Source organism: Morone saxatilis, unplaced genomic scaffold, assembly GCF_004916995.1.
Source record: "Morone saxatilis isolate NCDOM2014 unplaced genomic scaffold, NCSU_SB_2.0 Contig14, whole genome shotgun sequence".
Lineage (NCBI taxonomy): Eukaryota > Metazoa > Chordata > Actinopteri > Moronidae > Morone > Morone saxatilis.
Window position 1 is genome coordinate 15,046,965 of NW_023339696.1, and position 12,726 is coordinate 15,059,690.

The 12,726-nt window shown below is 42.2% G+C and overlaps 1 protein-coding gene across 1 annotated transcript in view; it reads left to right on the top strand.

The window, feature by feature from the left end:
* Positions 1–287: 287 nt before the first annotated feature.
* Positions 288–12,726, top strand: part of pde4a (phosphodiesterase 4A, cAMP-specific) — a gene marked incomplete in the record, with an annotated part of 39,908 nt that continues 27,469 nt past the window's right edge. Inside the window, 1 exon segment of the mRNA XM_035654812.1 lies at positions 288–1,079. Coding sequence (XP_035510705.1) covers positions 784–1,079 — 296 coding nt within the window.

Genomic DNA, 12,726 nt, shown 5'->3' on the forward strand with positions numbered 1-12,726 from the left:
GACAGCAAGGAACAAAGGATCGCATGTGGTTTTTGGACATGCCCAACCATTCCTCGCACCATCCTGATGTACTGAGAAGGAATGGTTATTGAGTCAAATTTAACATCTTACTGAAATTACTGGATCAAACATCTCCATGGAGGAATTACTGGATACTTCTACGGTGTATGTGCGCACAGAGATGCCGTAGCTCTACATGAGACGTGATAGATTGAGTACTTTTATGGAAATTGCTTGGAAATTTCTGCTCAGCTGAGAGACATACGGGCAGCAATAATAGCACACACACACACACTGCAGCCAGCGCCGGTGATCTGTGTGTCTCTGCAATAAGTGGCTGATAAAAAGCAATAAATTCTCTAAAATAAATACAGCCATCCGCTTGTGCGCCATGGGCGACGAGGCGTCAAACTTCAGGGGAAGCGGCAGGACCGGTGTCTCATCACCAAAACCCAGGACTGGTGAGGATCACGGCAGAGCGGAGATTCTGGGCTAAATTAAAACTGATCACCACTGAAAACAATGAGATTAATGATTTTTGGATGACTTGTCAGATTACCACTGTGACAGTTTTTGATGTTATTCAGAAAACAAGATTCAGATCTGGGCTGTGCTGGACTTGGTCACTTTGATTTGTTCGCTCAGAGATCAAGTGGCAGGGAGGGACATGAAACGTTTTGTTTTGTGCTTGAAATAAACGAATACAGCCATATCATTTAATCAATAAGTTTAAAGGGGATCTTTATTATTATTATTATTTTTTATTTTTTATTTTTTTGCACTATGATGGAACCACCACCATGCTCGAAGAAGAGCCTGTCCCTGTCGCTCCCGGTTCCTCGGGAAGGACAAGCGACTCTAAAGCCTCCGCAGCATCTCTGGAGGCAACCCCGGACCCCGATCAAAATCAAACACCGGGGGTACTCCGACACCGACCGGCATCACCACCGGCACATTGAGCGCTCCGACGCCGTGGATACGAGCGACCGACCAGGACTGAAAAAGTCTCGGATGTCATGGCCATCCTCCTTCCACGGGACCACAAACACATCCATCGGAAATTGTGTCGGGAATAAACGGTAGGCGAGAGAGAGGTGTGCATTCCAAACATCCCAGTAATAGCCCATGACAGCCCACAAGGCATATGCGTAAACAGGAGGGGGGTGCATTTTAATGAGTGCGTAATAACGCAGTGTGCCTGAAGGGTTAACTGATATGAAGCGTTTTCTTTCGGGAGGCGGGACGCGTGGGTTTTCGGTGCTGATGCGTTATGCGTCTTTGGATAGACTGTGTCAGATGGGTATGAAGCGCAAACCAGTCCGCCCACTCGAAACGCAGGAGCAGCATCTGTAAATACCAGTAACATTTTTAAGAGCATCCACATGTTCCACGTGTTCGATAAGAGACACGAGGCACGGTCGTTGTAATGGCACCAAAGGTCTAGTGGGTGCGTTCAAGCGTGCAGCACTGAGATACTGCCATTGTGCGCACTCCAGTCCAGGCCTTTACCAACCAAGAAGGTTTGGGGCCCAGTGGGCAGGGGACCAAAAGTTAACCCCCCCTGTTTACTAGGATGTATCCAGCTGATGTGCCCTTTAGCAAGGTAGTAAATTACTTAAAAGGTATGATCTTGACCTCTGATCCCCTATAGGTGTGGTGGATGAAAAGACACTCTCTTTATATGGTAGAAATAAGATGTGACAAAGTTCTGAAGTGCTACCTGGACATGTGTCTCAGGGATGTCACACAGACGGTTTCAGACAGCATGTAATTGGCACACCACAGCTGCTCTCTGATCAGATGTGACAGGATAAAATTCACTGCATTAGGAAAAGGACACTGACTGACACTGGAGACAAACACAGCAGAATTATATGATACTTAAACTCCACCAGCTAACGACTCTTCCAGCACTTAAATCAAATTATGTGATGCATGTAATCAAGCAGATTAGATTTAAGGCATTTCATTAAGTGATTCATGGAACGATACAATTTTGATATGATTACTTTGTTCTTACTCAACAATGGTTCCCTTTATTCTATTAAGCAGGCACTGTGAATGCAGCACCTAGTTGTTTTTTATTGTTGAACAGCTGCTTTTTTATATATGAGGAAAAGCAGCTATATGGCATTTTAAAGAGCATCATAAAATTTGCAGCCTGTTCCGTGTGGACAGGGGTTAGGTTGACTCATTTAAGTTATTTTTTATGTGTTCATAAAAGGGGGTATCCTTGTTTCCGGAAGAGATGGAATAAAGAGAGAAAGTTATAAATGCTGGTTTTCCAGTTCGCTCCCTCTTCCATTTTGTCCTTTGTGTGACCCGAAATCCACAGATGTTTCTGAGACTGAAAGAGTTTACATGTTGGACTGTTTCTGACTCCCTTATTATCCCCCTCACCTCCTCCCAGTCACTGACGGAGTCCAAATGTGCTCCTTCCACAAGCGTAACACATTAAACAGGGTGATTATTAGACTAATAACACATCCCTGAGTGTGTGGTGGGTCTTCAGGGGGACTGCTGGGGTTCTGTATTTTTTTCTTTTTTTTACTCCTGTTATTATTTGTTTTCTTTCTTTCATTTTTTTAAATGCCACAGACGGCCTTCTCGGCAGGCCCCTGGGAGAAGGGCCAACTCCAGCTGACTGGAGGAAGCGCTGATTTGTATTTTAGTCCTCAGGACACGCTCTGAGGCAGTCCAATCTTTAGTGCATTGGGACTGACTCTGCCTGCCCTTCTCCTTCTGTGGGCGGCAAACCATGAGAGGGCAGAGAGAGAGAGAGAGACAAGACGAGAAGGAGAATGCATGGAGAGGGATGTGTTCACATTGATTCCGACAAGGCTTCAGGTCTGAGCACCCATAGCCAAGCTGGGCTCCAGACTGTGTGGGAGAGTTGTGTGGGTGTGTGTGTGTGTGTGCTTTAGCAAATCCATGAGGTGATGTGTACGGTCTGTGGGTGTTTGTACTACACATTGGTCAGGAAGGAGGGCGCATGGAGGAATGGAGGCTGGTAGATGAATGTTGTGTCATGAGTAGTGGTGAAATACAGCATGCACTGTGTGTGTGTGTGTATGCGTGTGGAGGTATTTCTGAGTGGGCTGTGTACAGGTTAGTGTCTGACCTGTAGCCCATATGGATTGCAATAGGCCATGTTTTATCTGTTTTCATATCAGTGGGAGGCCAGAGGGATTTCCGTTGTGTTGATATTATTTTCATTCTTTTCACATATTAGAGCGACTGTATATTCTGCCTCCTTACTTATGTCCGAATGAAAGACACTTCGAGCTGTATGCCTCATCTCCTCGCCGGATTTATCAGGCTTTATGAACATCTTTGTGGATCCAGCAGCTCTGTTATTAGCTCAAGGCTAACTTGCGTTGAGTCCTGCCTATAGAAGACAGCTCCACGCACATCTGCTCTCACTACTGCTCAGAATGCTCTTATTTACATGCGCTCAAGGTCCGGGAAATATAATTTCACTAAACCCAGAGAGATGGAAAAAGGCATCCTATAACTAGGAGGTGCCCCAATGATCCTGCTTTTATTGATAATGTTTCTTGTGTAACTAAATAAGCTTTTGTAAGCTTTTTGTTCTGAGCGGAAAATTGACGCTGAATACTCTTCTGCTTCAATTTTTTAATGTATAGATATGAATTCAGGATACGTTTTCAACAGTTTTAGCTTTGTGCAAATATTTGTTGCCATTATAAAAGCAAATATTGTGCGTTTATTGGCTAAGGAACGAGAAACCTTTTTTGTAGGAGGGTAGAAAAAGTAATTGGTCTTTAAATTGGTTGGTCGGTGATCGACCCTGTGGATGACCTTAGTGTCTAAAGGAAGCAGGCCGTTCAATCACAGAAGAGTCGGTCAAGACCTCATCTGGAGGTTCAAAAGATCAATCAGCCTGAGAGCCGCTGGTAAAATTGTTTCGTACAAGGTTCAGAGAAAACAGATTGCATGGTGTTACTGTAATTGATACCTTTCCTTTTGAAAATGAAGCACTCCCAACAGTCACCAGTCTAGGGATGGATGGCATACAAGAGGGATTCTGGGTGCATAATTGTTTGAAGAATCATTGTCTGCGACTGTTTTCACTACTCTATTTCTGTCTCTATGTTGTATACCACAAAATGGCAGTCTTAGTGGCAATCAACTTCCCCCCCAAGAGTGTCAGTCTGCCTCTTCTTCCCACCCCCGGTGTCTTTTGTCAGTCCTTTTGTCAGAGGATGCTAATATGAGCGTATCAGTCATCAGGTCCCATGCCCAATACGCTCTGGGAAGTTCCAACACGAAAATGAATGACTGACACTGAACGAGTAACAGCTCTTCCCGCAATTCTGTTGCTATGGTTACTTGTTTTGTGCATTTGTAGAATAGATTTCATTTACCCAAAAAAGGCAAAGCCTACAGGCACTTGATGGGCTTGACTGTATAATTTGTCAGTATGTAGCAGATCCTGCTGGATTTGCATCATGACTTGTATGTTTATAAGGTGAAAAAGTGAATATTAATATACCTCTGCTGAAGTACTGCCAATATTTTAATCATAGCACAGAGCCAGTTTCAGTTCTGTTACAATTTCAAACCAAAGCCTCCCTCCCTCCTCCACCTACAACTTCATGCATTCTTTACACCTTTTTACCCCCAAGCTGGGATCCAGGGCTGCTTTGTAAGCTGAAGCTGCTCCTCTGCCTGCCTGACTGGCTGGCTGCCATAATAATTTAGTTCATAATGAGGTACAGCGCCAGTTAATTACCACAACAGCTGTATTTTGTTGTTGATCATACATTTCTACACTCTTGAAACAAAAAAGTCGCATGCAGAGAGGAATTCAGGAATTATCCCAACAAATGTGTTTTAATAGCGTTAAGTAATAGAGCTCGTATCTCATTTGTGTAGTGGAACCATCTGTTTAAGCTACAGATTGCACTCTTCTGTGAATACATTGTGCTTTCTCACTACTCTCAGCGCTAATTAGTGTCTGGAGGCAGTTCATGTACTGGAACGGCGCTCACTATTGGTTGAATAAGGCAGATCCCAGAGACCTCAGGTAAAATCCCTCCGAGATCTTTTAGCAATGACACCAAACAGGTTGTCTGCGTGAAGGGAGTGTACACAGCATTTATCCAAGGTCTCTTTGGTTTGTTCTCTGCTCATCACTTTGTCTCACTGGAGGACTCAATAGGCTCTTACAGGCTCCTCAGATACTCAAGCCACTGGTAACCACATTTAGTACAGTCAGTTTGCTTCGTGAATTGACAGCAAACCTTGGCATCTTTGCATTTTAATTAATTTCACACTGAATCCTTATAAAGTGCCGACACACTAGTCATTTGTTTTTTTTGTTTTTGACAAGTGTGCATGGGCAAGTATCCCAGCGAGAGGAAACAAAGTGAGCCACAGCACCAAAAATCCATGTTGCCACCTGTTACCCACAAATTTCTCCTAGTGTGGTGCAACTAGTCTACTTACGTTTTGTCTATAACAACACCCAGTCCACATTTCTTCATGTTCATGTCCAATAAATACCCTTCATGGCTCTTTTTGTGCCACAGTTTATTATGCAACAGTTTCCTCTGCCTCTCAAGATACACACTGTGATTGTGATAAGCCTCATGCTGGTCATTTGTTATCTCTTCTGATCTAATAATTGTTTGAATCAGTCTTTTGTCCAGTCTTTGATTGCTGCATTTCTCTCTTTTTGAGTCTCAGTGCTTCGTTTCACACCAGTGTAAATGGGGAGTATTGATTCCATCTCTATTTCTGTTCTCTGCTTTGTCTCTCTATTGTGTGGCCAGTCTCGCTGGTTCCCTGTAGTTTCTGGGATTCTCTCTGATAGTCTTGTTCTTGCTTACAGAGGCATTAGGCACACAGTTTCTCCATCATAATCTATCATTTCATCCCACTCTCCTTCTTTTTGTCCACTGAGATGATCAGCTGCTTGCAGAGTCTCTCCCCCCTCGAAGCCATATCTGAATCTCAAACCTTCATATCCCCAGTGGTGGAACGGACTGCCCACCACTGACAGTGCACAGTGCCTCATCTCTTCCTATATTCTTCTCCTTTAAGGTATTTTATAGTGATGTAATTTTTCATTCTCCATGCTCTAGCTAACTTGAAAAATCACAGACTTCAAGGGCAGAGCAGACACAAACACCCTCATCATATGGCTGGCAATAAGCTGTCATTAAAGAGGGAGTTCAAACAGACCTGTGCATCAAAGGGAAAACAGTTAATAATTGTGCTATGGGATGAAAATACACACAAAAAATTTCGTGAATTCAGAATGAACTTTTCCTTGGATTAATTTTTCCCCTGACACAAAAAATAAAGCTTTTTTGTAGTAGTAATAGTAATGGGTAATTTATTCTTAAAGCCCATAGGCGCTGAGAGGAACTAAAAGGAAAAACCTTTTTTGTGTAATCAAGTCACCCACTTCAAATCCAGAAAAAGGTCTTCATTGCTGAGACTCGGGAGAATTTAAATGTCAAAATATGCAGTGTATTCAATTTCAAAATAAGCGGTAGTCTTTCACCTCTTAGCAAACAGCTCTGCTTGAGGGAAAACTAATATGCTGCTCGTTATATGGGAGATTTCCTTACAAGGTTGATGTGTTGAAGGATATTGTGTCCATGTTGCGTCCCAGTGGGTGAGACAGACCGCCATAATTCAGAAGCAGCTGGCAATCTCTGATGCTGAGGCACAGAGTGACCCAACTGAGAGGACGACCCTTCTGAAATGTGCTTTAGGCTGCTGTCTTAGCGCAGATCTGTCTGAATGAGTGAGACTGACAAACCCTCTGTCAGCTGTGTGTCAGCACACACACACACACACACAACACACAGTGGAGTAGAAGGAACAAATAACATACACCTGTCAAGCAGAGAGCCGTGTCAGACTAATGCGAGGTACATCAGGGGAGCATGGGGAAACACCTCAAACTCACAACAAATTGGAGCTGAACAAGATGAAGGAGTGCACCAGGAGACCACACTTGCCACGGACAGACAAAGATGAAGACTGCTCGTGCTCGTTCAACTCACTGCTATCACTGTCTCATCTGAGGTATCACTTCCAGACCTGCTGCCCCAGGACAGTGTTCTTGCCCAAAATTACTGGAAGAATGTCAGCTTCACTGGATGATTATGAAAGAGTATCAGTCCTGTTTAGAGAAGCGGGACAGATGGCATTAATAGTGGCTTACCATGCCACAGACTTCCTTACTGTACACTGTCGCCCAGTCCCAGAAAATCTGACCAAAGCTTTGTTCAGACCATCATTTTTATTATGTTAAAATAATACAATAAAAATCATACTTGTATATGCTGCGTATCATTTTATGATAAAACAGTGCTGACAGACGTTTCTCAGACAGAAATATAACAGGAAATGGTTTTGTTGTGCCCATTCATGGTCTGACTCAGCTCCGCTGCTGTTGTGTGAGCCTGATTGGAAAAATGCAGCAAACAACGGCAAATAATATTCAGTCGCTATCAAAACAATAACAGCATGAGGACTTGCTAAATGTGCCACTAAATATTTAATAGTGTGCTAATTTAGAAAGCAGAAAACCAAATCAGCCACCAAATATTCAGTGTCATGCTGCTGCTGGATGAAAATCTCATATCTCGTAAGCGGTGGTGCAGGAAGTATTCTGATCCTTTACTAAAGTAAAAGCAGCGGTAGCACAATATGTAAAAAAATACTGCATTACAAGTGAAAGTCCTGCAATCAAAATTTACTCTCAGTATTAAAAGTAAAAGTAGTTCATGCATAAAAAATGACTTCATATAATATTATATATATAATATATTTATATTGATATTTTATATAGATTATTACGTATTTTACTATTGAAGCGGGTCAAGATGGAGCTTGGAATTTTGACAATTTTATATATTGGTGGGTAGTTTAATCTCTAAAAAATACATTAGATCTTATGAGATGATCTTATGTTAAGTAACTAGTAACTACAGCTGTCAAATAAATGTAAAAAGTAAAATATATCTCTCTGACATTTAGTGGAGTAGAAGTAGCATAAAAAGTAAAAGTAAAGTACAACTCCGTATTGTATAGTACAGTACTTAAGTAAATTTACATTTACGTTTGTGTGCAGGAACAAACAAAAGTTCCCTTCTTTTTAGCTTTATGACAAAACAGTTTTGAAACAATCCAGAAGATTTTTAAAGAAGTTGGATAATTTTTTTTGCCCTATAGAGTAGCGCGTAATTCTTCAGCAAATCCAAATTTTTGAAATATTTTTCCCATAACTGAAATGTAACATTTTGAGGGCTTAAAGCTCCACGTAACATTGCCTTGACATGTAACAATTACACGTAGTGCATGGTACATGTGTGCACACTACAGTATTTTTACTGTATGTTGTGCCGTTGATATGTTGACGCCAGATGGTGCTTAAGAATGCGTTATGCATGTTGCTTCCTGTCTAAGTCAGGGAAAAGTCGTTTTTTATTGCCACTGAAACAGCGTGATTGAGAAGCCCACGGAAATAAAACAGATGCAATAGGTTTGTGTGAGGAATAAAAGAAATAACTGGCAATCTGTGCAGCTGCAACAAGGTTTGTGGGAACACTTGAGAATTTTACATAATGCATGAAGCAGCTTATGATTTATAGCCGACTGAAGGCGTGGCATACAGGCTGATGCACACTTTTGTTTGCTCTGTTAAAACAAAAGCTGCTGTTCCAGCTCATGACCTCTGCTAGATCAATGCGTGAGCATAACCTGTCTTGTCAGAGCAGTGAGCCCATTTCTTGTAGGTCATGTTCATGTTCACACATTAACACTCAGGATTCAGGCTGTTGGAGGGCAGAGAAGGGAAAAAAAGCATGGCCCGAGGGTTCAGGATGGTATTTTCATTTGATGCTCTACTTTTCAGTTTGAGATCTGGATGTTTTTGAAGAGTGTATGTTTTTTTTTCTTAGGTCAGGTCCACAGCAGGAGGTTTTAAGTATCATCCTCCATTATACAGTCTGCCTGGACGTAATTCCTAATTATGCTGATGCAGACCGGGAGGAGTATTTTACCCCCAACAAAGGCCAAGTAATTAACACCAGTGAGGCTTTAGTCTGAGTTCTCAGTCTCTCTTTCTTGCTAACTCTCTCGTTGTTGTGTGTGCATCAAAGGGCTTATTGTGTGATTACTTGTGTGGATTGGGGGTTTTGTTGTGAGAGGTTTCCTTAAAGAAGACCAAAATTGAGTCTTGTCTCACTCCATGCAGCTTTTCTCCCGAGATTCTTGTTTTTTGTTGTTGGCATTTTCTAAAAACTTGAGACGGTTGCTCGTGGAGTCCACAGTACTGCCAGTGGCAAGCAAAAGTTTCTAAGTGTCCCTGAGCAAGAGTACCTAAACTCCATATATGTTTGCATCAGCATACTCTTAAGGCACAATTTGGAAAAATGTCTACAATCAGCTGAATCCGTCCAAGATTTTTTACCCCCAGTACCAGAAAATACCAGTGAGACATCTTGGTTTGACTGCAGCAGAAGACAAAGAAGAAGTGGGGTGCTCCCCTCCACACAGACCTTGCCTGCTTTAATAGAATACAAACAATGAGCCCATTCCTTTGCATCAAACAGGTGGGATGAGGGATGCCGACACCGAGAGAAGGTGTAAAGATAAGAAGAGCGGAGAGGAACAGAACGTAAATGTGGCAAACAAGGAAGCGCACATGTGTCTGGAGAATAGAGAATGAGGGCGGTTGTCTTCACAGATCACTGGCAATTGTGTATTTTGTCACATCAAATTTGATGCAAGACCTGTCTGCGATTGGTCGTGTCCCTTGCCACTTGCGGCCGCAGTTGCACCAGCCAGTGATGTTGTATACATGAAGGCCAGCCCTCCTCCCTCTCAGGGTGCTATAAATAGGGGAGGAGAAGCCTCGGGCTCCCAGTGTAATGAGATTAAACCAAACCAGCCCCAGCTCCCAGTGTTTTATTGAGCTTTATTTCAGTTTCCATTCTGTGTTTCAATATGTATAAGGAAGATATTGAGTGTGGCTGCTTCTGCGTGCTAGACCGAGTCCATGTAGGAACATTATGTGAACATAATGTGTAAAGACTTGTGTGAGTATGTGTGTAATGTCCTCATTCTGCACCCCGCAGGGCATGGCACATCTCCTAAAGATGTGTTAATCATGATGGTAAAGTCACCATAATGTTGTGCCGTCACGAAGCTCCAACCGCTGGCTGTAAATGGTCATGAATTCCTCACTTTGCCTTCTGACTTTTCCAGCAGTTTCCATATAATGCCTGTGAGGCCCGTCTGTGGCTGCCAGTGGAAAAGTGACAGTCAACCGCAGTGCACAAGGCTTGTGCAACGCTACTTTTGAATCCGGATGAGTGAAAAGCATACAGAGAGCCGTACTGGCACAGCTATTGTGGCCGATCTTCTGCGTGTGAGCATGTGCTGGTGTGAATGCTTTTGTGAGACGGAAAGTGTCTGGGGACATGCAGAGTGGGAGACATCCATTCTGTTTGGACATACTGCTGATTCTCACAGCCCATATTCTCAGGCTCGGTCTGCTAGACTCTGACTGCCTTTTTTACCACGCCGCTCAGGCATCATTACCCAATCACAGCTTCTTCCTCCATCATTTTGCCATCAGTTAGGGAGCCCTTGGCTGCCCAGGTTCACTTGATTCCCTGCTGATAAATATATCTGTTATTCATCTCCTGCTTCTGTTCCCATTAGTAGGGAACATAACATTATCAACATCTGCACCTCTAAGACTCATCACAAGACTACATTCATCAGTGGTCAATGAAAGAAAAAGATAAATGGTGATGTGGATGAAAAAAGATAGCAGGAGCAGAACATTTAGAACAGAGGTAAACACAGTAATGCATATTACTAAAAGCAAAAGATATCCATCTTTTACAGTTTTGTTGACACATCTCTTAGCTTTGATTTGGTGTAGTCAATACAGCAAGCTCTCCAGATGCCTTTGATCAGATTTAGATAACAGAGTGTATAGGTGAGTGGGCAGGACATTTTCGTCAGATTTGACCATGACAGTGTGACAGAACAAAGTCAGACAGATGCTGAAAAGTTAAAGCTGTTGGCATGATGTGATGTGAGGAAAAGAAGGGGAGAATGGGCCAATTTGATTTTTGGAACATTTTCGGAGTCTAAAATTATAGTGCTTATGCTTGAAAAAAGGGACAATATGAGAGACGAGAGGGCAGTGAATGACATAAGAATAAAAATGACAGACAGATTGACTCATCAGACAAGCATGTCGCATACACTCCCCTGCTGCAGGGCTATGGCCCTGAGGCAGTTTCAGGACAAATGAATCCACACAGATAATCCTGCCTTTTCCTCACTAATGATATCTAACTGCTATCTAAGATAATCACACTGATTTTCTTATTGTTCTCTAACTAACATGATTCTCCTGGTTAATGCCTATTATAACAGCACTATAATTGGAATACAGTTTTGCTAATTGTCCTTTATGGTATTTAACTTTCAATATATTTTATCTCCAGAGATGTCATTTACATACATTTAAAATATTCAGCTTTTGATTTAGCAAAATATTTAATATTATTCATCTTCTTTGGGTATAATGCTTAATTGTATAAATTCATGGTATGCATCATAGTAAGTGCTTTTAAAAACAGGGTAATTTAAAGCAGTTCAAATTCAGATTTCTTTAATAACAACGGATAAAAGGACTATCTGTGATGTGAAAGCAAAGTGATTATTTAACATTTATATTTAGCTCTGAGAAACTTTAGCATCATTCAGCTCATTGTTTTGGGTTTCCGGCCTGGAACTGGTTTTGGTTCACTTTCAACGCTCACATTATTTTTGGCTACACAGTAGGCAGCTGTTTTCAGCAATATGGCTCGATGAGATACATCACCAGCGTGTTCTGGGTCTACCCTGGGGTCTCCTACCAGTTGGATGTACCTAGATGTGCCCACCAACTGAAGGCATCCAGGAGGCATCCAGGTCAGATGCCTGAACCACCTCAACTGGCTCCTTTTCACATGAAGGTGCAGTAATTCTATTCCGAGCTCCCTCTAGATGTCTGAGCCCCTTACTCTCTCTCTAAGGCTTAGAGAGGGCTCTACTGTCACAAACTCATTATGGCCACTTGAATCCGAGTTCTCATTCTTTTGTCACCACCCAGTGTTCATGACCATAGGTGAGAGTAAAAGTAAAACGTTTCATATTGCTGCTTGTTTTTCTAGTCGTATCAACTGGACCTTACTTATGACTGCATTACTTTCTGAAGCTGCTGCTTACTGTATAGCACTGCCATGGGATCCAATATGAAGGACAATACAGCAAAACAAAGAGGGAAGCAATTCACGTGTGCACTCACTTTTGTTCAGCCACCTCATGAATGCATTATAGGACAATTCAGAGCATCAAGCTAAATGGACCATTTCACTGTGTGTTCAAATCAACCTTGTATGCTTTCTCACTCAGCTGCACCCGGCCCATCATTTGCTTTTGCACCACATTATATCAGTAATTATCCATCATTCCAGGGTAATATGCAGCCAACCATCTTTGTGCTGGGCAATATGTATGACGAATTGGATGCCAAGACTGCTTATTAGTCTGCCTTTCACTTGTAGATTGGATTAAATATGACAGAATTTGAAATTACAAAAAGGATATGGAGATTTCCAGAGCATAAATCGCACAATGATTAATAGATAGAGAGACAGATAGATAGACAGATAG